This window comes from Melanerpes formicivorus, unplaced genomic scaffold (assembly GCF_026170545.1).
Source record: "Melanerpes formicivorus ecotype bairdi unplaced genomic scaffold, bMelFor1.0.p_v2 SCAF_23, whole genome shotgun sequence".
Lineage (NCBI taxonomy): Eukaryota > Metazoa > Chordata > Aves > Piciformes > Picidae > Melanerpes > Melanerpes formicivorus.
In genome coordinates, this window is record NW_027142375.1 from 4,252,137 (window position 1) to 4,273,221 (window position 21,085).

General features: G+C 44.9%; 1 protein-coding gene across 2 annotated transcripts in view; it reads left to right on the forward strand.

Annotated features, from left to right (window-relative positions):
* Positions 1 to 16,287, forward strand: part of ANKRD28 (ankyrin repeat domain 28) — a 134,590-nt gene extending 118,303 nt beyond the window's left edge. For both annotated transcript variants that reach the window (XM_068152353.1, XM_068152351.1), the window contains exons 19-28: positions 2,068 to 2,155; positions 2,606 to 2,723; positions 3,332 to 3,551; positions 4,499 to 4,586; positions 4,688 to 4,771; positions 5,262 to 5,407; positions 5,583 to 5,665; positions 5,808 to 5,890; positions 7,739 to 7,830; positions 14,006 to 16,287. In XM_068152353.1, coding sequence (XP_068008454.1) covers positions 2,068 to 2,155; positions 2,606 to 2,723; positions 3,332 to 3,551; positions 4,499 to 4,586; positions 4,688 to 4,771; positions 5,262 to 5,407; positions 5,583 to 5,665; positions 5,808 to 5,890; positions 7,739 to 7,830; positions 14,006 to 14,292 — 1,289 coding nt within the window. In that variant the 3' untranslated portion in view covers positions 14,293 to 16,287. The remainder of the gene's footprint in view (positions 1 to 2,067; positions 2,156 to 2,605; positions 2,724 to 3,331; positions 3,552 to 4,498; positions 4,587 to 4,687; positions 4,772 to 5,261; positions 5,408 to 5,582; positions 5,666 to 5,807; positions 5,891 to 7,738; positions 7,831 to 14,005) is intronic.
* Positions 16,288 to 21,085: the final 4,798 nt, after the last annotated feature.

A 21,085-nucleotide genomic window follows, 5' to 3' on the forward strand; every position in this document is an offset into this window, starting at 1 on the left:
GGTCTCCTCAGAGCCTCCTCTTCTCCAGCCTGAACAGCCTCAGCTGCCTCAGTCTGTCCTCATAGCAGGGGTGCTCCAGCCCTCTGATCATCCTCATGGTCCTTCTCTGGACACATTCCAGCACCTGCTTTTTGTAATAGGGGCTCCAGAAGTGGATGCAGTACCCATTGCTATGGTGAAAAAGTTGCAACAAAATATTTGTAGGTAGAAACCAGTATTAACCCATAAATAATTGTGGCTCAAGGAGCACTGTTCCACACCGCTATCTGGAAGGGTGTACTGACCTTCTTCATTCAGCTAGCTAGGCTAGCTCTAATGGACAGGTGTCACTGTCACATTACTGTTTCTCTCCTCATCTGTCATGCAGCCCAAACTGTGGGCCCAAATTTAGATTGTGCTGCTGCCTTGGCGGTAAAATACTCCTAAAAGCGACTGGAGTCTTGGAGAGTTCTGTCGGCTTGAGATGAGACAACAAAACCTTGTGCTTCTGCCAAGGATTTAAATGACTCAAGTGTATTCCGAGTAACAGTAGTCCTTGGCAGTATTTTCTCTCTGTTTCCAAGAATTCTTCTGTAAATTTAAGTCTAGTATCCATACTACATGCTTATGGGGGTTTTATCCCCCCCTTTGAAAATGGGCTGATTGAAATGCACCTTTATAGCTCCAGTGCTCCCGAAATGTCGCAGTAAAAAGGGCTTTATGTGCAACACATTGTCAGTTGAATCACTTAATTTGTTACCCATGAATACAAGCTGTGTCCTTCTATTTGGTTTAGCTCCTCCTAACTTCTATTAGTGTTTCTGTTAGCTACAGAAGCATGAATTGTCTCTGTTCTGATGTGGACTGAATACAGCCCAGCTGTATGGCAGAAATAATTTCCCCTCCAACACGCAATCATTTTTCTTTCATGAGTTCCATTTAACTGTGATTTCTCAATTTTCCACTTCTCTCCTTTCTCTTTCTTTTCTGAACTGCTTGGTTAATTACTTCTGTGCATTACATTTCCTTCCCCTCTTTCTAAATGTGATTTCAGTTCTTATTTCATAACCAGGCACATGCTACATTTGATATAGCAAAATCAGTTTGTGATCGACCGGGTATGTCTTTACCTGGGCCTTAAACCAAGCAAAACATTATGCTAATTACTGTAATTAATTCTTCATGTGGGGGTTGTATAAGCATATATACTAATTATGGTTAATGTGTGCAATCTCATTTATATATAAAAGAAACCCCAAGTATCTTGGCAACTGGCAGTTTGAATCAATTACTTCTAATGCTGTACACCTGAGTGCCTGATCGGTGATAGAATTTTCTAGCATTCATAGTTTCAGTTTTTAATGTAAGTTGCAGCAATGGGAACACACTGTACAGGAGGTTCTCATGCTAATGGGCTTTAGTCTGAACAGGTTACCATTCCTGGGGTGCATTTAAGAGGAGTGTATCCAGCAGATCAAGGGAAGTTCCCCTCTCCCTCTACTTTGCCCTGGTGAGAACTCACCTGGAATATTGCATCCAGTTCTGGGCTCCCCAGTTCAGGAGGGACAGGGACCTGCTGGAGGGAGTCCAACAGAGGGCTACAAGGGTGATTAAGGGGCTGGAGCACTGCCCTGTGAGGAGAAGCTGAGAGACCTGGGCCTGTTTAGTCTGGAGAAGGCTGAGAGGGGATTTAATCAATGCTTATAAATATGTGAAAGCTGGGTGTCAAGAGGGAGGGGACAGGCTCTGCTCATGTGCACCCTGTGACAGGACAAGGAGCAATGGATAGAAACTACAGCACAGGAGGTTCCACCTCAACATGAGGCAGAACTTCTTTACTGGGAGGGCCACAGAGCACTGGAACAGGCTGCCCAGGGAGGTTGTGGAGTCTCCTTCTCTAGAGGCTTTCCAGGCCCATCTGGATGCATTCCTGTGTGACCTGTGCTGGCCCTGCTCTCACAGCGGGGTTGGACTCAGTGATCTCTGCATGTCCCTTCCAATCCCTAACATCCTGTGTTCATGTGATTGTGTTTGAGCTGTGTACTCCAAGGCAGCTAATGTGCAACTTCTGGTGTGTTTGTTTTACAGCTACAAACGGTCACTCAGAATGCTTAAGGCTGTTGATAGGAAATGCAGAACCACAGAACGCAGTGGACATTCAAGATGGAAACGGACAGTGAGTTTAAGCACTGCAACGTGGTGCTCTTCAACCCACCACAAACACTTTGATTTGTAGTTTATCACTTGGAAAGGGAGATGACATTTCAGCTGGGGCAAATGTGGCTGAGTATTTTGCAGTCAGTGTAATGCTGGCATTGAAAAATGTTCTTGTTCAGTTGGGAGGAAACCAGAATGCCTCTTTTTGCCCAGGTGTCAAAAAGCCCCCCCCCACACCATTCTAGTAACTGAATCTGGGCTTCTGAATTAGGGGATGTTGAATTATTTTACTTGAATCTAAACAAAGCAAATATAAGTGGCATGCTCAGTATGAAAGTAGTGCTAGAGGAGACCATTGATGGTGTAAAATTTACCAGCATTCTCCAGAGGGGCAGTGGTTGTTCTATTTCAGCTGAGGGCTGCTATATTGAATTTCCATGAGGGTTATACTTTCTCGCTCCCTGCCTAGGACTCCTCTGATGCTGTCTGTTCTCAACGGGCACACCGACTGCGTTTATTCACTCCTTAACAAAGGAGCAAATGTAGATGCCAAAGATAAGTGGGGGAGGACAGCATTACACAGAGGGGTAAGAAAACATTCTTTTTCTCTCCTGTCAAGTTTGTACATACTGATTTGAAATACAGGCACAGTGTCTAGAGTGAATGCATTTCTCACTGTTGGCTTGCCGTTCTTAGCTTTTGTCTCTGTAGCTGCTTTCAAAAGGCTGGCTGTGGCCTGTGTGCTGTGTACCCTCAGAGTTATTTTAGACTTCTAGAGGCTCTTTTGGGTTGTTTTTCGCTGTGAAGTGTTGACTGGAGAGGTCCCAGGGCACACACAGCTTTTTGTTATGAGGTGGCAGTAGTGTTAATGGGAAGATGAGAAGTGTGCATGCTCTATGCCAGTGTTTTGGGGGTGTTTGTTCTTCAGCAATCTTTACCAGATCAGACAATTGGATGAGCCCCAGAGATTTGCAGTTCTGTAGGTGTTATTCCAAGACATTGTTTGTCAACAAGATTACAATGCATAGCTCTTTTTCCACCAGAATAGCCATTTCCAGGGATCAAAATAACAGCTGTGCTTATTTTGTTATGACTTACAAATGTAAGAAGTTGCCTGAGGTTTGCTTGGTTTAGCTACACACCTTGGCTTAAATACAGGCATCTTTGCAAACTTGCTGTTTCCTCTCCCTGGCAGGCAGTTACTGGGCATGAGGAGTGTGTGGAAGCTTTGCTTCAACATGGTGCTAAGTCGTTACTACGAGACTGTAGGGGGAGAACCCCTATACACTTGTCAGCTGCATGTGGACACATAGGTGTTCTAGGAGCTCTCCTGCAGTCAGCTACATCTGCCGAGGCAGTACCTGCCATAGCAGACAATCATGGCTATACATCACTGCACTGGGCCTGCTATAATGGTGAGATACTTTACAATTAAGTCTGTGTGTTTGTTAATCACAGAATTGCTTCTGTTGAAAAAGACTTTTAATGTCATCAAGTCAGGGCAATCCCAAGCACCAATACAGGCTGGGCAGCAACTGGCTTGAGAGCAGCCCTGAAGAAAGGGACTTGGGGGTGCTGGTGGATGATAAGCTCAACATGAGCCTCCAGTGTGTACTTGCAGCCCAGAAAGCCAATCACATTCTGGGCTGCATCAAGAGAAGCATAGCCAGCAGGGCAAGGGAGGTGATTCTCTCCCTCTACTCCACTCTGGTGAGACCCTACCTGCAGTACTATGTCCAGTTCTGGAGCCCCTATTACAGGAAGGATCTGGACATGCTGGAGCATGTCCAGAGAAGGGCCATGAGGATGATCAGAGGGCTGGAGCACCTCTGCTGTGAGGACAGACTGAGGGAGTTGGGGCTGTTCAGTCTGGAGAAGAGAAGGCTCCAAGGAGACCTTAGTGTGGCCTTCCAGTATCTGAAGGAGGCCTGCAAGAAAGCTGGGGAGGGACTTCATAGGAAGTGTGAGACCTTGCTGATGGATTTATAGGGAGCAGGACATTATGGGAATGAAATACACAGCTTCCTGTGTCCACCCACTGGGCTGGACCCTTGGGACACCAGAGGTTTGTCTTAGGTGGCAGCAGGAGAAGGCACCCAGCCTAAACTACCCCAGTTCTTCAGACAGCATGAGATCCCTCTGAGTTTCTGAAAGTTTCTAGTGTTTTAAATGTCAGTTTGATTTTCCAGGATTCTAGCAACCTCTTAGTTCTTAAACCCTAGTAAATAGTGGTTTTGAAACTTTAAAACAAAATATTGCTTTATCTGAGTTAGATACATGGGGGGCAGGGGGAGGAGTTTGTAATCTGTGAATAGACCTTTCCCCTGTTTTTTTTAACACCTAACTTCTACCTTTACTTTAGGTCACGACAGTTGTGTAGAGCTCCTCCTGGAACAGGAAGTTTTCCAGAAAATGGAAGGGAATTCTTTCAGTCCATTGCATTGTGCTGTGTAAGGAAGTACAAAACTATTCTCCAAGGCTTTTTTTTTCTTGCTGTGTTTGACAAAAGATTTATCATTCTGTAAATAACAGTCTCTTTAATTCATTGTAGGATAAATGACAATGAAGGTGCTGCAGAAATGCTAATTGATACACTAGGTGCTGGCATTGTGAATTCAACAGATTCAAAAGGAAGGTAAGAGTGGAAGAATGTTTATAGTGTAACAGTATCTACCTACAGTAATTTGGTGTTTGTGATTGCTAAACCTAATTCCCCCTTCCCTCTGTTTTTAAGCTTTGACTATTTTATGATGATTATTATTCTTATTCTTTGCTAGAAATTTAGCCTTTTGAAAATCTGATTCAGTAAACCTGAGTTGGCCTCATTAAATAGGCACTTCTGAGGATGTTTGAAATTGCATCACTTTGTGGGGAGTATTTTGTAGCTGTTTTCTTTTCTTCTGAATCCCATCGTTGCTCTGGTGTAAACTGCCTAGAGGGAATTACTTGAAACTGGAAGGTGACTTTCTGAAGGCAGCAGTCACAGCTCCAGCAATACTGGTTTCAAAGGATCAGTGAGAGGGACTGCTCAGACTTGTGTCTGCAGGTTTACAGTCAGGATGCCTCTTTGAATGCAGTGGAAAGCACAGCTGAACGTGGCCATGTTGTCTTTTGATCTGTTGTAGAACTCCTCTTCATGCAGCAGCTTTTACAGATCATGTTGAGTGTCTACAGCTTCTGCTCAGTCACAATGCTCAAGTAAATGCTGTGGATTCTTCTGGGAAAACACCTTTAATGATGGCTGCAGAAAATGGACAGACAAATACAGTTGGTAAAGAGAAAGCTTGATGTATTTCTGCTTGTTAATCTTACTATGGGTAAAGTTGCCTTAGAGTTTACTGTTCTTGGAGATGTATCTTGGCAAAATGTCTTCACTTCACACAAGTGTAAGCCATTAAGACTTTAAGGAATATGCTTTTAGTTAATACAGATCTTTCTTTCCCCAGAGGTGCTGGTTAGCAGTGCTAAAGCTGATCTGACTTTGCAAGACAGTTCTAAGAACACAGCACTCCATTTGGCTTGCAGCAAGGTGTGTGCATAGTCTGACTTCCCAGTGCTGAGCTTTGTGTTATCAAGCACTGTTTGCAAATACTGACTCCTTATTTTGAGAGGCATTCAAAGCAGTTTTTGAAGAGTGTTTGTTACATGACATGCATTTGTTTTATACTTAGGGTCATGAAACTAGTGCCTTGTTAATACTGGAGAAGATTACAGATAGAAACCTCATCAATGCCACCAACGCAGCCTTGCAAACGTAGGTATCAGCAGTGAGTGTGTTTTACAGCTGAGTTTTGGTGGGGGTCCTGCTCATGAAGAGGAATCTTCCTCAGAATTTTTTTTCCCAATTGATTGAGATTTAATTGCTTAATAGGTATCAAGAGTTGATCTGACTTGAAGTGATGTTTTGGTCATACTTAAAATTCTCTGTTTAGCTGAGTGAAAGGGGTGATGAATAAATCTTACACTATGTGAGTCAGGGTATCTGGTGTGGAATTACTGCAACCCACTGAGATTACCTGCAAGCCAATACTGGGGAATATGTGTCAGGTTGGCCTATTGAAATTACTCTTCTGTATTTATTTGTTTTCCCTTTAAAGAATGTGGTCTAGAGAACGTTTAACACTCGATGTGAGGCTGAGTTATGTACATCAATTGTTAAACTGCTTTAATAATGCTGTTGGAGACCATTTAGGGGGGAAAAAACCCCAAACACCAGAACCTGTAAGCAACCCACATATTTTGCTAGCCTTACATCCTTTCTGGAATCTGTCAAGTTCAAACCCCCACACTACTTCCAACTATTCCCAGGGATCTGCTTCAACATCGGGAACAGGTTGCCCAGGGAGGTAGTAGAAGCCCCATCCATTGAGGTTTTTAAGGCCAGGCTGAATGGGGCTCTGCATCAACCTGATCTAGTGTGAGGTGTCCCTGCCCATGGCAAGGGTTTTGGAACTAGATGATCCTTGAGGTCCCTTCCAACCCTAACAATTCTATGATTCTCAGGAGTTAAGATAGTACAAAAATTTTCCTCTGCTCTTGCTGCTCACCATGGTGCACCTCAGGCAGCATGAAATAATCAGAAAGCAGGAAAGGGCAATCTGATTGCTTCATTTCTGGCTTGAAGCAGGAATGTCTTGAGAGAAGGGAAAGCAAAATGGGAACAGAGATGGGAATAGGAATGGGAAAGTATGCTGCCACAGGCTCATGTAATTCCACCCCCATGTCCTGGCTCATATTCTGATCAAGAGATGTCATGCAGAAAAATAGGTACATCCTCACACCTCCATGAACCAGCTGTGAAAAACTGTTGCATTGGGAAAAGATAGGACTAGAACAATTGAGGTAAACCTGCACTTTTCTTGGCAGGTGAAGTCACTGCAAAACACAGCTACAGTTAATAGCTGGAGCTTTTGAAATAAAAAATAAATCTGTGTTACTTGCTTCGTGCACCACACTGTAAGCTGTTGTTTTTCTGCTCTAGTCACAGTGGAATACAGTGGCTTCTAACAGGCAGACTGATGAAGTGCTTCTCTACATTTGTCATGGTGGTGTCGGGTCCACAGTTGGACTCAGTGATCTTTTCCAACTGGAATAATGTCGTGATTGTTATCCCCTATGAGCATTTAGATGCAATCATATCTGACTCCCATTCTGCTCCTGGTGGTGTAATGATCGCTACCAGTGTGCGGTGCCATAAAGAAAGTGCTGAAGTGCTTCTCTGCATTTGTCACGGGGGTGTCAGGTCCACAGTTGGACTCAAATGATCTTTTCCAACTGAAATAATGCTGTGATTGTTATCTCCTATAAGCATTTAGATGCAGTAATATCTGCAATAATGGGACTTCTGCTCCTGGTGGTGTAATAATCCCTGCCAGCGCGTGGTGCCATAAAAAAGACAGTGCATGACAGTTGCTGTGCAGTTTCTTGGCACTAAGAGGTTTGCTGTTATTCTCATTTTAGCTATTCCACTTGCAATATTCATGTGATGTGTAGATAACATACAATTCTAAGTACTTCAATAACCATTTAACTAGGTGCAAGCTACCTGTCTTACTCAGTATCTTGTTCTGAGGTCTATAAAAGAGTTTCCTTGTCTTCACAGGCCTCTGCATGTTGCTGCTCGGAATGGACTAACGGTTGTAGTTCAAGAGCTTTTAGGGAAGGGAGCAAGTGTGCTTGCTGTAGATGAAAATGGTAAGAAAAGTTTAACTTTGTTTCCCCATCAGTGAACTGTTGTTAAACTCAGCTCACCCTAAAGCAATGTCTTGGGTAATTTCCTATGAGCCTTGCAGTAGGTTTCCCCAGTAAAAAGCAAAAGCGTGTTGGTGAGGTCATCTCAGCAGAGCAGCAGAACTGTGAGGAGAGTGACAATTTAGAACAGTTCAGGTCACAACATAGAACTGTTTGGTTTGCATTTGTACTTTTCCTAATGTATACCCTCTAAATATACTAGCTTTGGCATACATAAAAAAGGTCATAAAAACATAATGCTCAAAGTAAAATACAACTTCCAGCTGTTAAGCAGCTGGGTTGAATTGCCGTTCCTTTTGTCACGGTAAGTATCTTGGTGTTAGTATTGAGGAGCAAGTACAAATTACTGATCTCATTTACTGGTCTCAAGCTTCTGGCTCTGTAGTGGGTTTTGGCACATTGGAGTAAGAAAAAGCAACTGCATTGTCACAGAGAATAAAACCTATACCTTGTACAAACAAAAGAGAATTAGATCTCCTGACTTCTTACTGACACATTTTCATCTGAGACATCTGTGGTCCTCTGAAGCTGTGCTTTGCAAAACACAAGAGCTGCTGCTCTTATGCCATAGTCTAGTGTTCCTTAAGTGAAAGCAGTAGCTGGGAGGTGGAGCTGGCTGTTTGGGCTTTTGTTGTTTGCTCTTTCCAGAAGAAATGTGCCTAATTAATAGTTCTAACTTTATTTCCACTTTGGAAAGTTTTTCCTGCCTTAATGTCTATGGTGACACACTCTGTATGTTTCTCAAGTGAGACTGCTTAAAGTGACATGGGTGACTGAAAGATGATTCCTTACCTAAAACAGGGGGCAGGGGTAACTGCTAAAGGAAACTCTCTACAATTACAACTTTGGAAAACATATCTTTTGGATTTCTGCTTCTCATCACAAGTATGCTACTTGGAGGTGTTTGTATTTGGTGGGCTTCTCATGTGCAGCCAGCCAGCCTTTGTTAGTGTGGCCCTCTGACTTGACAGGGAAAAACAATTGGGTTGAATTCACAGTTCTCTGGCAGCCTAACTGCAGCATCATAAAACTTCTTTCTAATTCTGTTCATGTTTTCCATTTGAAAGCAGCTCTCAGTGCTGCCTAATCTTGTTCCTTACTGTGGTTCTTTTCTTTCTAATAGCAGTTACTTTGGTTATAGAATGTTAAGCAATCTTGAGAGTATTCCTAATTAAGTCTCTTTCTGCTGGGTGAATCTGCCAGCTTGAAGCACGCTGTGTGCAAAGTGATAAACACTTGGAGGTCTGAGAGAGCAAGAGAAACTTTCAATCTATTTCACCTGTCGCTGTAAATTTGCTTAACTCTTAGGAGTGTCAGCCTGTCAGCAGGCTTGCTAAACCTGCTTTACAAGTCCTCTTGGTTTCCATAGTCTGCTTTTTGTATTAAATGGAAAAACTGGCAGTAGGGAGAGCCAGGTTCTGCTTCAGGTCTGCTTGTCTTTGATTTTTAGCATTTACTGGTAGAATCTAAGCATTCCTAAAGACAAAAACCCAAACCATACACTTATTTCTAATGAAATAAAACATGCTATATTTATTTCTCATAAAATAAAACATTATTATTTGTATTTCTAATAAAATCTTATACTATTTAGTTCTAATACATTATTATACTATTTAGGTCTAATAAATTAATCTACTATTTCTAATAAATTATTCCACTATTTATTTCCAATAAATTATTATACTTATTTCTAATAAGTTACATTTATTTCTACTAAATTATTCTATTAATTCCTAATTAAAATATTATATTTATCTATAATAAAAAATACAGGAGAAACTTTGCTTTTCCTTTTCTTAGAAAGGCTTTTCAAGGCTGTCACCTTGTGGGATGAAAGCTAACTGTTTGGCCAAGCAATCTGAAGAATTGGCCACTGTAATATTTTGCATCACAACACTGACCTCCTCCTGCCTTAGCAGAGCTCATGAGTACAGTCAGCTGCCATGCAGGCTTGGCATTCCCAGTGGAATTAGATGAAACTGGAGGTAAAGTTGTAGTTGGAAATTTGCAGGAAGTGTGTCTTGAGATGCAGAACATGTAACCATCAGAGCCTCAGCTGGGATGGAGTGGTGATCTCCTTTGTGTCTTTGAAGTTGTGCCTTTCTATAAAGGCTGCATTGACCCCTTTGCACAATCAGTCTCTATTTGTGTCTGTGTAGAACTACTTACTAGTCCTCTGCTGCTGTATCTGGGCTACAGCAAGTCATGAGCTCTGAAAGAAAACCTGTCATTGCTCCAGTGCTTAGCATGTCACTCTATAACTGATCTCTATTTTAAATGCCAGTTTTGAAGTTATGCTGCTTTTGTTGCAGAACAGGTCTTCATGTGGAGAGGTTACTGTTAGAACTAATACTCTGGGGTGTGGGGGGGGGGAATCCTCTTAGTTCTCAAAAGATTAAATGCAGCTAAACCAGCAAATTAACTGTCTAGACAACTTCCCAAAAGAAGCCCTGCTGAGGGGTTCATTCTGAGTTCTGTTATCAGTTCCCCTCAAGTCTTTCTGTGTTTTTCCCATGTTCCCCCACCTGCCTTGATGAAACGTTGCCATCACTCTCACCTACAAAAATTCTGATGAACAGCAGCTTACCTGTCTTGAATTTGACACCAGCTGAAGTTTGTTTTTGGTTACTCAACCAACGTAACAAGTAGGGGCTTGGTTTGGTTTTTTTATCCCCAATATGTAACTTACTAGGCTAGCTGAATTTCATAGTGCTGGCTGTCATATTTGTCACATATACGCTCTAGAGATATTCAAAGTGAGGCTCAGTGAGGCCCTGGGCAGCCTGATCTAGTTGGAGATGCCCCTGCTCACTGCAGGGAGGTTGGACTGGATGAGCTTTGGAGGTCCCTTCTGGCCCAGACCATGCTATGATTATTGTGCACCACAGTAGTGAGAGGAGGCATTCTCTTTCAAAGTTCTTTTTAAGGGATGGGGGGGAGGAGGGGAAGGAGAGCAGAGAGGGGAGAGCTTTTCCAAGCTTTCCTTTACTGACATTCTGGTTTGTTTTGGAGACTTCCAGATTCTTCTTGTAAATGCTCACAAGATGACTCATGCCTCAGATTGCTTTCTTCTTTTTCCCAAGAGCTAGAATTCATTCAGTTATCTTGAGAACTGTCTTTGCACTGACCACATAAATAACCCTCTTGATTTTCCTGTGGCCTGCTTCATGGAAACTTTCAAGCCCCAGAAGAGAGAGCAGTGCTGCATATAGGCAGGGGGAGCCCTGGTCGTAAGTCTGTGCCCTCCAGTTAGGCTCTCTTCTCTTGTGTGAGGAAGCTGTTTCACTTGCCTTCTGTTGTCCTGTCTATAAATGCAGATAGTGATTTCTTTCCATTTTTTTCCCTTGAAAGCTTGCAGAAATATCAGTACAGGTTATGGCTTTAAGCTGGAGAAGAACAGATTTAGACTGGATGCTAGGAAGAAGTTATTTACTATGAGGGTGGTGGAACACTGAAACAGGTTGCCCAGGGAGGTGGTTGAATCCCCATCCCTGGAGATATTCAAGGTGAGGCTTGACAAGGCCCTGGGCAGCCTGCTCTAGTTGGGGCTGTCCCTGCTGAGTGTGGGGAGGTCGGACTGGATGACCTTTGGAGGTCCCTTCTGGCCTGGACCATTCTTTGGTTCTGTTCTATGATTCTATGAAACCATATATGAGAACTCCATGAGAGTATTGCATTGGGGTTAGTACATTTACCACCATCTAATTAAGGTAACATTTAAAGTATGTATTCCTATTGCTGCCATGGCATGAGTGATGGTTTGCAGTTGTCTAAGGGACATAAAAATGCAATTTGTTCTTCTAACTTTAAAGTCATACAGACAAAAACCACTCAAGTGGTGGAGGATGCAGATGTCAGTCTTTCCTGGTGCAAGTAGCTCACATTCCTGTGTCCACAGCAAAGACTAAAACTGAAATGAAAGTAAATGAAAGCCAGAAGCTTAAGATCCACAATGACCTATTTGTATGACCGCTGTTGTTAGAGAGGTTCTCACAGAAGTGATCTGTTTAATCTTTACCTTGGCCTTTAATGTTTTTATGATGAACTGGGACACTCAAAAGGTAGATCCTGACTGCTCGTTTTTCTTCTTTTGAGCTTTTTTCCCCACATCCTGTTAGTGAAAGAAATGGTGTTGAGTATGACCAGCTTGAACAAACTCACTTTGTGTCATCTTGCCTTCGTACAATCTCCAGCTACTGTAGACACTAAATTGTGTGCATTCGAGTATCAATGCTGAGCCTTCTGTTCTGCCTGACGTGCCTGAAATGCAGACTTCGTCCAAGCATAGCAAGCTCTGGCCCGTGCTTCTGAACACTCTCAAAATGTATCTCTTCTGCAGACTGTCACTGTTAACTCTGAGGTGTTTAAGTGCTGTGGTACCTTACTAACAATGACAACATCTGCTGCGCTGCACTTCTGCACGGCCCTATCGCATGGTCAGCTGGTGCGTTTTGCGCTTGACTTATCTGTTTCCTCGGATTGTGTGCTCCTTTGGGCAGGGACTGTTGTCTTACTGTGGTCCAAGCATCAAGCACAAGGTCTGTTCTGAGCAAATAATAGTTCAACTGCAAGATTGTCTGTCCCCACCCCCCCTGCTTGCTGTTTTCTAGCTCCAGTTACTTTCCATGATGTGCCTACTTGTTTAAAACTGTGCAGTCGTACAACACGGTAACCACTCCTGAGCCTAGCCCTAGCCCAACACCTGACCTGGATCTACTGCTACAGGATAGGTGATTCCTTAGCAGGGGGAACACTTGCTGGTAGGACAAGTGTGGGCCTCGTTTCCATGCCTTCCTAAGGTCTTAGACAGCCCTCTAGGGTTTAAAATTACTTGTGTGCTTTTTACCTGGACATTGTACACCTTGAAGTTGTGGGGTAGGGGTAGTGCAGGACTTCAGGCTTCCAAATGTACCTGAAGATGAGTCTTCCTGTTCAGCTTATCATGGGTGTATCTACTGCATGCACTAAGAGATGCTGTGGAGGTGCTGCAAGGTGACCCTGGGGCTGAGTAGAAGGAGCTTCCTTTGGTCTTGGCAGCAGCCTTAGCTGTGGTCTGGGGCTGTACTTGTGCTTCTAGAGCTGCTGTTGTCACTACCGATTGCAGTGGCTCAGTATGGTAGACATACCCTGACACCTGTGCCAAAACCTACCCTCAGGGGCCTTGATGAATGATTCAAACTAAAGCCCAAGAGAGGAGCCATGTGCAGACCTTCAGTGAAGAGAATTGGAAGCATTTCAAGTGCATAGGGAGGGGGCAAGCTGCAACAGGAGAAATGTTGGAGGATTATTAGAGCCCCAGTTAGGCAGAAGAGATTTTACAGCTGTGGGACCCTGACTGCAAAGCAGGGTCTGACCTGACTGACCTCCTCCAATTTTGGAGTTACCACAGTAGCATTGCCTGGCAGAAGGAGCTTGGCCAGGCCAGTTGGGCAACTCAGAGGTGTAGTTTTTCTCTGCAGACTTGGCTTGCTGATCTAGCTGGTGTTTCCTCAAACTCCTATGGATTTCTTAATTGATAGCCCTCAAATAAAACTTAGAGAAGAGCTTTACAGGTGACGTTACTGTATGGTGTAAGAAGTTATAGATTGACATTGTGTGCTCTGCCTTTTCAATTCACTGCTCCTGAGGCTGTAGCAAGCTTCCTACTGAGGCAGGGCAGTCCTGCTAAAGTAGCTGCCTGTGATGAACAGCTGTATGGAAGCTTCGGGATGAAGGAATACTCAACACGTTGAGCTGTAGTTTCCGCAGTGGCTCTCTAGTGAATGCCTCCTTGCAGCACTCTTAGCTGCCATTAGTTGTCTCTTCACAGCCAGGTGACTTTCTCACCTTTTTCAAACCCAGGCTTTTCTCTCTGGCCTAGAGTGCCTGGACTGTGCTGAACCAAACAATTCCACCTCGGTTCCAAAGCTCACCACCTCCTGGGTGGGTTTCTTTTGCCACCAAAAGTTCAACAGTTCTATTGGCTGGCGCATTCAGTGTGTGTTGGGGCTTTAAGTGGTGCAGAGCTGAGTGACACGGCATACTTTTGCAGCTGAAAGATTATATGCTCTTGGAGAAATGTTTGCATTCTCTTTTATTTTAAATGAAGGTTTTGGGTTTCTCTTTGGCTTCCCAGGTTACACACCAGCTCTGGCCTGCGCACCCAACAAGGACGTGGCTGATTGCCTAGCTCTCATTCTGGCCACCATGATGCCTGTTTCGGCGAGCAGCACGTTACCTTCCCTTACGTTCAATGCCATTAATCACTACACCAACGCCTCAAAAACTGTCACCTTCGACTCCCTGCCAATCATGAGGAGTGACCACAGCTCTTACTGTACTTTCAACAACATTGGCAGGGAAGGTGGCTACCCATACACGGAAGAAGACGAACTCAATGACTCCGATTCTGAGACCTATTAGATGCTCCGTTTTGTAGGCCTGGAGTGGAAGGCTGATGCTGGAAGGTCAGACTCGTGCTAGCCTAAAGCTGTCAGTGTTTGAATACAGAAAGAGGACAGACCTTGGAGAAGAAAGGGTTTTTTTTTAATTATTGTGGTTGCATATAAAAAGGATAAAAAACAAAACCCTGTGAGACTCTGGGAGGGGTTTTTAAGAGCCTATTTTGCAGAAGCAGCAGCAGAAATTCTTGAGCGAGTCCTTGGAATCCACGGCACACCAAGATACAACAACAACAACAAAGGAAAGGAAAGGAAAGGAGGGAAAAAAAGAATGGCAAACCTCTTTTTATTTACCTGTGTCCTACCCTTCTGTTGCTGGTGCCAGGAGTAACTTCTGCAAGACTGGGGGGCGCCCTCCTTGGCTGTAAATGACCACCGCTGTTGTACAACTCGAAGGACGCTAGACTTTAGACCTTATCAATAAAACTAAAAACCATTTTGAAGGCAATAAATGAGTTTTTGGTACAGTAGGCATTGTTTGTGCTGCCAGTTGCCAAAGGACCAAATAACTTAAAAGAGATTTTTGTTTTGGTTTAATTCAATACCTTTTTTTTGTGTGTGTGTGTGTGTTATGTGTGTGTGTGAAAACTGGAATAGGTTATTTGAGAAAGTTGTTTCCACCAAACCTTAATTGCTTCTGGAAGAGAAGCTTAGATTTGGTCTGAAATGTTGATTTATTTTTTTTCTGGGGGGAGGTTGAAATGTTTGGGGTTTTGAGTTCTTTGAATCATCCAAAAAGCCTTCCGACACTCTCCAACGTCCCGCGACAGAAAGCAGGATCTGCTTGGAAGCTTTGGGTTTTCTTCTTTTGAGGTGAAATGCAAATGAAGTCCTACTTTTATAGTGCTGAGATTGAACCAGCTCACAAGGTGAAGTCAGGGTGCAAAAAAAAACATGTACAGTGTAATAAAGAAGGGAATGGGGGTGGGGGATGTGGAAGGGAAGGAGTTCATCGTTGCACAGGTTGGGATTCTTTTAAACTTCGGGGGCTCTGGATTGAGATTTTTAATTTTAATGTTTTGGGGTGCTTGTTTGGTTTGTTTGGTTTTTTAATTTAAAAATACACTATGAAACTGCATAAAAAAAGAATCAAAATGTCTTGGTGACCCTGTCGTGACTGAGAGTTCTTCGCAATCGTTTGTCCGCTTCCTTACATCATAGATTGATGTATGTAAGATGAAAAGTTGTGTATCCCCCTGGCTCGTTGTTTGGGTTGAAGTCCTGGAGTTACAAGGGGGTGGGGGTGGCCGAGGGGGGAGGGAGGGGAGGTGGGGTGGGGAAGTGAATTTCAAAGTCTGTTTCCCTGTTAGAGGACAAGAGTCCAGTGTTGGTGTGTGGGGAAAAGCTGTGTTCTCGTCGTCGTGCTCCGTTGGGGAAAACCAAGGGCGGTCGCAGGTCCCTGCGAGGTCGCTCAGCCTCGCCCAGGTGATCTTGGTGGTGGTGTTTTGATGTATGGCAGCCTGCTGTGGGGTTCTGTAACTGCCTGCAGCATGAACAGCTGAGCGCAGCGAGCCAAAGGTCTGTCTGTGGGATCCGAGCGGCTGCTTCGTTTGGCTGCGCTCCGGCTCTTGGCCGCCCCTTGCCAAGTGAGCTCTGTGGCTGCGCGCGCGCAAGGGATCCCGGCCCGGCCCCTGGTGACGTACAAATAAACGACTCCAAACTGCTTCCAGATGTCCTTTCTAGCCTTTTTGTATTGTGAAACTGGAGATCTTTATGATACTGTAAATTACCTGCTGAGGTTTTTTTCTCCCCTGGAGAGGGCGTGGGAACAGGGAGTGATACTTTGATCTATTTGCTAATTTGGGGGGTTGGGGAGGGGGGAGGTTTTGGAAGACTTAATGAGCATGTACATAGGAATAGTGGCTGCTTGAATACTGTATTTACCTGCACTCTTTCAGTACTTCCAAGAGTCCTGTATATTTTATGGAGCGTAATAAAACTCAGTTGTTGAGTTCTACTAATGAACAATTTCTGTATCTACAGTGGGTTCTTGCAAAGCGCTGTTGTCTTAGCGTATACTCAGGAGAAGGGGTTGTTTTATACAGGCATGGCACATCTGTAACAGCCTGGGGGTGGGAGGGCATGCTGTGTAATTCCCTGTTTGTATCAGAGAGGTTCACATCTTAAATCCAGAAGCCTAGATAAAAGCAATGTTTGTGGCAGGGGCAGTTCTGTGAACTGCAGGATGTGCTCTTTGGCAGGGTGCACTACAGGGGGAGTGAGAGAATAGAGTAGAATAGAGTAGAGTGAAGTGGAGTAGAATAGAAGAGGAGTAGAATAGAAGAGGAGTAGAATAAGAACAGACTGGAATAGGACTAGAATAGGAATAGGACCAGAATTGGAATAAAATTAACCTGGTTGGAAAAGACCTTTGAGATCATCAAGTCCAACCTATCACCCAACACCACAAGGGGCTACAAGGAAGCTGGGGAGGGTCATCTTAGGGTGTCAGGTAGTGATAGGACTGGGGGGAAATGGAACAAAAATCAATGGGTTGATGCAGGTTGGATGTTCAGAAGTTCTTCCCCATGAGAGTGGTGAGACACTGGCACAGGTTGCCCAGGGAGGTGGTAGGAGCTTCATTCCTGGAGGTTTTTAAGGCCTGGCTGGATGTGGCTCTGAGCAACCTGCTGTAGTGTGAGGTGTCCCTGCCCATGGCAGGGGGCTTGGAAATAGATGATCCTTGAGGTCCCTTCAAACCCCAACAAGGGAGGGGACAGGCTCTGCTCAGTTGCACCCTGTGACAGGACAAGGGGCAGCACAGAAGCTTCCACTGCAGCATAAGGAGGAACTTCTTTGCTGGGAGGGTCACAGAGCACTGGAACAGGCTGCCCAGAGAGGTTGTGGAGTCTCCTCTGGAGACGTTCCAGACCCATCTGGATGCATTCCTGTGTGACCTGTGCTAGGTTCTAAGGTCCTGCTCTGGCAGGACTGGTTGGACTCGATCTCTGGAAGTCCCTTCCAATCCTGTGATCCATAACATGGAATGCAAAGAGCCTTTCAAACTGTCTTAATATTGTCAGTGTCACTAAATGAAGGAGAAGCATCTTGCATTCCTTTTTTTTTTTCCTTTTTCTTCGAAACTGCAGTGGAAGTAGCCAGAAATTTTGCTACTCAGTTTCACAAGAGAACAAAACAAACTCCCACTGCCAAGCCTTGTCAAATGACAGATGTGCAGGGTTTCTTTGCCCTGTACCTGGGAGTTCACTTGGAAACCTTAAGACGCTGAGCATTTAGATGTTCTTCCATATGAAAATCAGACATTTTTAAAGCAGAATCTAAGGATTCACATCTTGTGTCATACTTTTCCCACCCCTTGCCAAATGCTCTTATCTGTGGTTTGCTTTTCTTGCACTGACAGATGGAAGCTGTTCAGGCAGCTCTGATAAAATGTGCCTCTGTTGAAGAGATGGTAGCTGATGAGCTGCACTGCAGCATGCTGTGAGCCTGCCTGGGAGCTTCAGCCTTGCTGAAGGCTTCCACACCTCCTCACTAAAGGCAATGTGAACACCAGGCTGGTTGGGAACAGTGCATCAGGGCAATGCTGGGGTTGCTGTTCCAGTGCAGGCTTGCACTGGATGAGCTTCAACAAGGCTACATGCCAAGTCCTGCACCTGGCTCACAACAACCCCAAGCAACTCTACAGGCTTGGGGCAGTGTGGCTGGAAAGCTGCCTGGCAAAAAGGGACCTGGGGGTTCTAATGGACAAGCAACTGAATAGGAGCCAGCAGTGTGCCCAGGTGGCCGAGAAAAATAATGGCATCCTGACTGGGATTAGAAATATATCTAGCAGGAGCAGAGAGGTGACTGTCCCCTGGTACTCAGCTCTGGGGAGGCCACACCTCGAGTATTGTGTCCAGTTTTGGGCACCTCAATACAAGAGAGATGTGGAGGGGCTGGAGCCAGTGCAGAGGAGGGCAAGGAAGCTGAGAAGGGCCTGGAGAATACAAACCTAATGAAGAGTGACTGAAGGAGCTGGGGATGGTTAGTGTGAAAAAGAGGAGGCTGAGGGGAGACCTCATTGCTCTCTACAACTACCTGAAGGGATGTGGAGAGGCTGGTGCTGGTCTCTTCTCACAGGACATTAGTGATAGAACAAGAGGGAATGGCCTCAAGTTGTGACTGGGTAGGTTTAGACTGGGCATTAGGAAGCATTTTCACAGGGCAAGAGTGGTCAGGCATTGGAATGTGCTGCCCAGGGAGGTGGTTGAGTCACCAAGCCTGGGTGTGTTTAAAGGTGGTTTGAATGTGGTGCTTGGGGATATGGTTTAGGGGTGACCCTTGTAGAGCAGGGCTCTGGGTTGGACTTGGTGATCCTGAGGCTCTTTTCCAACCTGTTTCTGTAATTCCAGAGATGCTGTTCAAGATACGAGAACAAACTCCAATACTTCACCTCAGGGAAGAGACAGCACAACGTGCCCCATGCAGATCACAAGAGCAGGTGGTGTTTGCTGTAGTTTTGACAGATTCTCTGGTGCTGTGCACTTTGCAAGTATCTCACAGATAAATACCTTCTTTTCCTGTAAGCATAGCAAATGGGTGTGCCAGTATGTGCTTGTTTAGCCTAACGTATTGTGATGCCAAGGGCCTGCTGTGGAGCTAAATCCACAACTATTTCATGTGAGGGTATGTCCTACAGTCTACAAAGTGGAGTAGGGAGGCTTGTCCAGAGAGCTGAACTTCTCCAGCTGTTCACTGGCCCTTTCTTTTAGGTGTGGTCAGGGGGCAGTGTAACCAGAAGCACAAGTCAGCACCACAGATGTTTTGTTGTGCCCTGTGTGTCCTGCAGTTTGCACAAGAACCCCGCAGCGGGGGCCAAGGCATGAATGGTTCCTGATGTCCCTGGGGCAGGGTGACCTATTTCTGCATCAGGAAGTTTGTCTCTAATGAGATGCAGACATTCCTCTCTCAATGTTTCTGTCCAGAATGTGCTGCAGGATAAACAACCCTGGGCCTGAGTAGGTTCTGGCTCACAGTAATTTCAGCTTGAAGAAGGAAGGTTTGATAGAGTCCAAGATCATTACTGTTTACAAACTCACTTTGAGTGCTGGATAACAGAGACATCCATGGGGCAGCAATCTGCCTTTGTGGTCAAGAAGGCCAATGGGAGCCTGGGGTGCATTAAGAGGATCCAGGCAGGTTCTCCTCTCCTGCTACTCTGCCCTGGTGAGACCTCATCTGGAATATTGCATCCAGTTCTGGGCTCCCCAGTTCAAGAGGGACAGGGATCTGCTGGAAAGAGTCCAACAGAGGGGCTACCAGGATGATTAAGGGACTGGAGCACTGCCCTTTGAGGAAAGGCTGAGAGCACTGGAGCTGTTTAGTCTGGAGAAGAGAAGACTGAGAGGGGATTTAATCAATGTTTCTAAATATCTGAGGGCTGGGTGTCAAGAGGCAGGGGACAGGCTCTGCTCACTTGCACCCTGGGATAGGACAGGGGGCAATGCATATCAACTACAGCACAGGAGGTTCCACCTCAACATGAGGAGGAACTTCTTCACTGTGAGGGTCACAGAGCACTGGAACAGGCTGCCCAGAGAGGTTGTGGAGTCTCCTTCTCTGGTGACTTTCCAGACCCATCTGGGTGTGTTCCTGTGTGACCTGCACTGGATTCTATGGTCCTGCAGGGGGGTTGGAATCAGTCTCTGGAGTTCCCTTCCAACCCCTAACATCCTCTGAAAACAGTTAAGGAATTCTGCAGTTCCTTGGTGGTTTGGCTTTCTGACACCACAAGGTGAGTTCAAAGCAGGAGCTTTCAGCAGGCACACTTGTAGCTGCCACAGTAGTTTGAGTCTGAACACATCTGGGAACTGACACAGGCCACTGAAAGAGACTCTTGGCTCTCCTGGTGGTGCTCTGCTCCTCTCAGCCTGACCAGCAGCCTCGGCAACCCCAGCCCAAGGGCCTGCCCAAGGAACAGTTGTGTTTATTCCACAACCCAACCAGTATTGTCGTGCAGATGAAACCAGAACAGGCAGGAAGGCCACACAAAATTGGCACACTTGAGAAGCAATTACTGTAGCTGAGTTTAGCCCCTGTGAACATTCTCTTCCCAACCTCTTTATTGCAGTATGGCATTACAGCACTTCATCTAGTTCTTGCTCTGGAGAGGAAGGTACATTTCACTCACTTACTAGCAGGAACCTGCTGCACACAGAACCTTACTGTAAAAACCTTACTGGCTCACAGTGGGATTTTCATAGCTCTTTGTTGAAGGAATAGAAAATTCCAAGCAGTCTTGAGATTACTTCCTCTTTAAACTGGGGAAGTTAGCAGTGCTTAACACTGCATAGAATTGTCTTTGATATCTGTTGCCAGCATTTTCTTTAAGCACAGTAGGCTGAAAACTGCCCTAATGCAGTCAGCTTTTTCATCATCACTTGATACCCTCCTCTCCAGACTAGATGTTTGTAGACATTCTCAGCTGTTAACATTCATTTACTGTTAAAAGTACAGGAGAAAAGTCACTGAGTTTTCTAACAGGACTGCAGGCAACTGAGTGGCTGTAAATGGTCATGATTTCAGATGGGAGTTTTTTGGCTCTAAGGAAAAACATCCTGGCACCCTAAGGAGAAATGAGACCCTCAGCATATGCAACCTGTATGTGTGCATTTTCATGCATGTCATGCATGGTGTTTGTGTCTTTGTTCCCCTCCCTATTTCTCTTGCCTTTGCAGTGGTTTTCTGTTCCATTCATTTCCATACTCCTAGCCAGGACCCCAGAAAACCAAAGGATTAACTTAAAAGGAACAAAC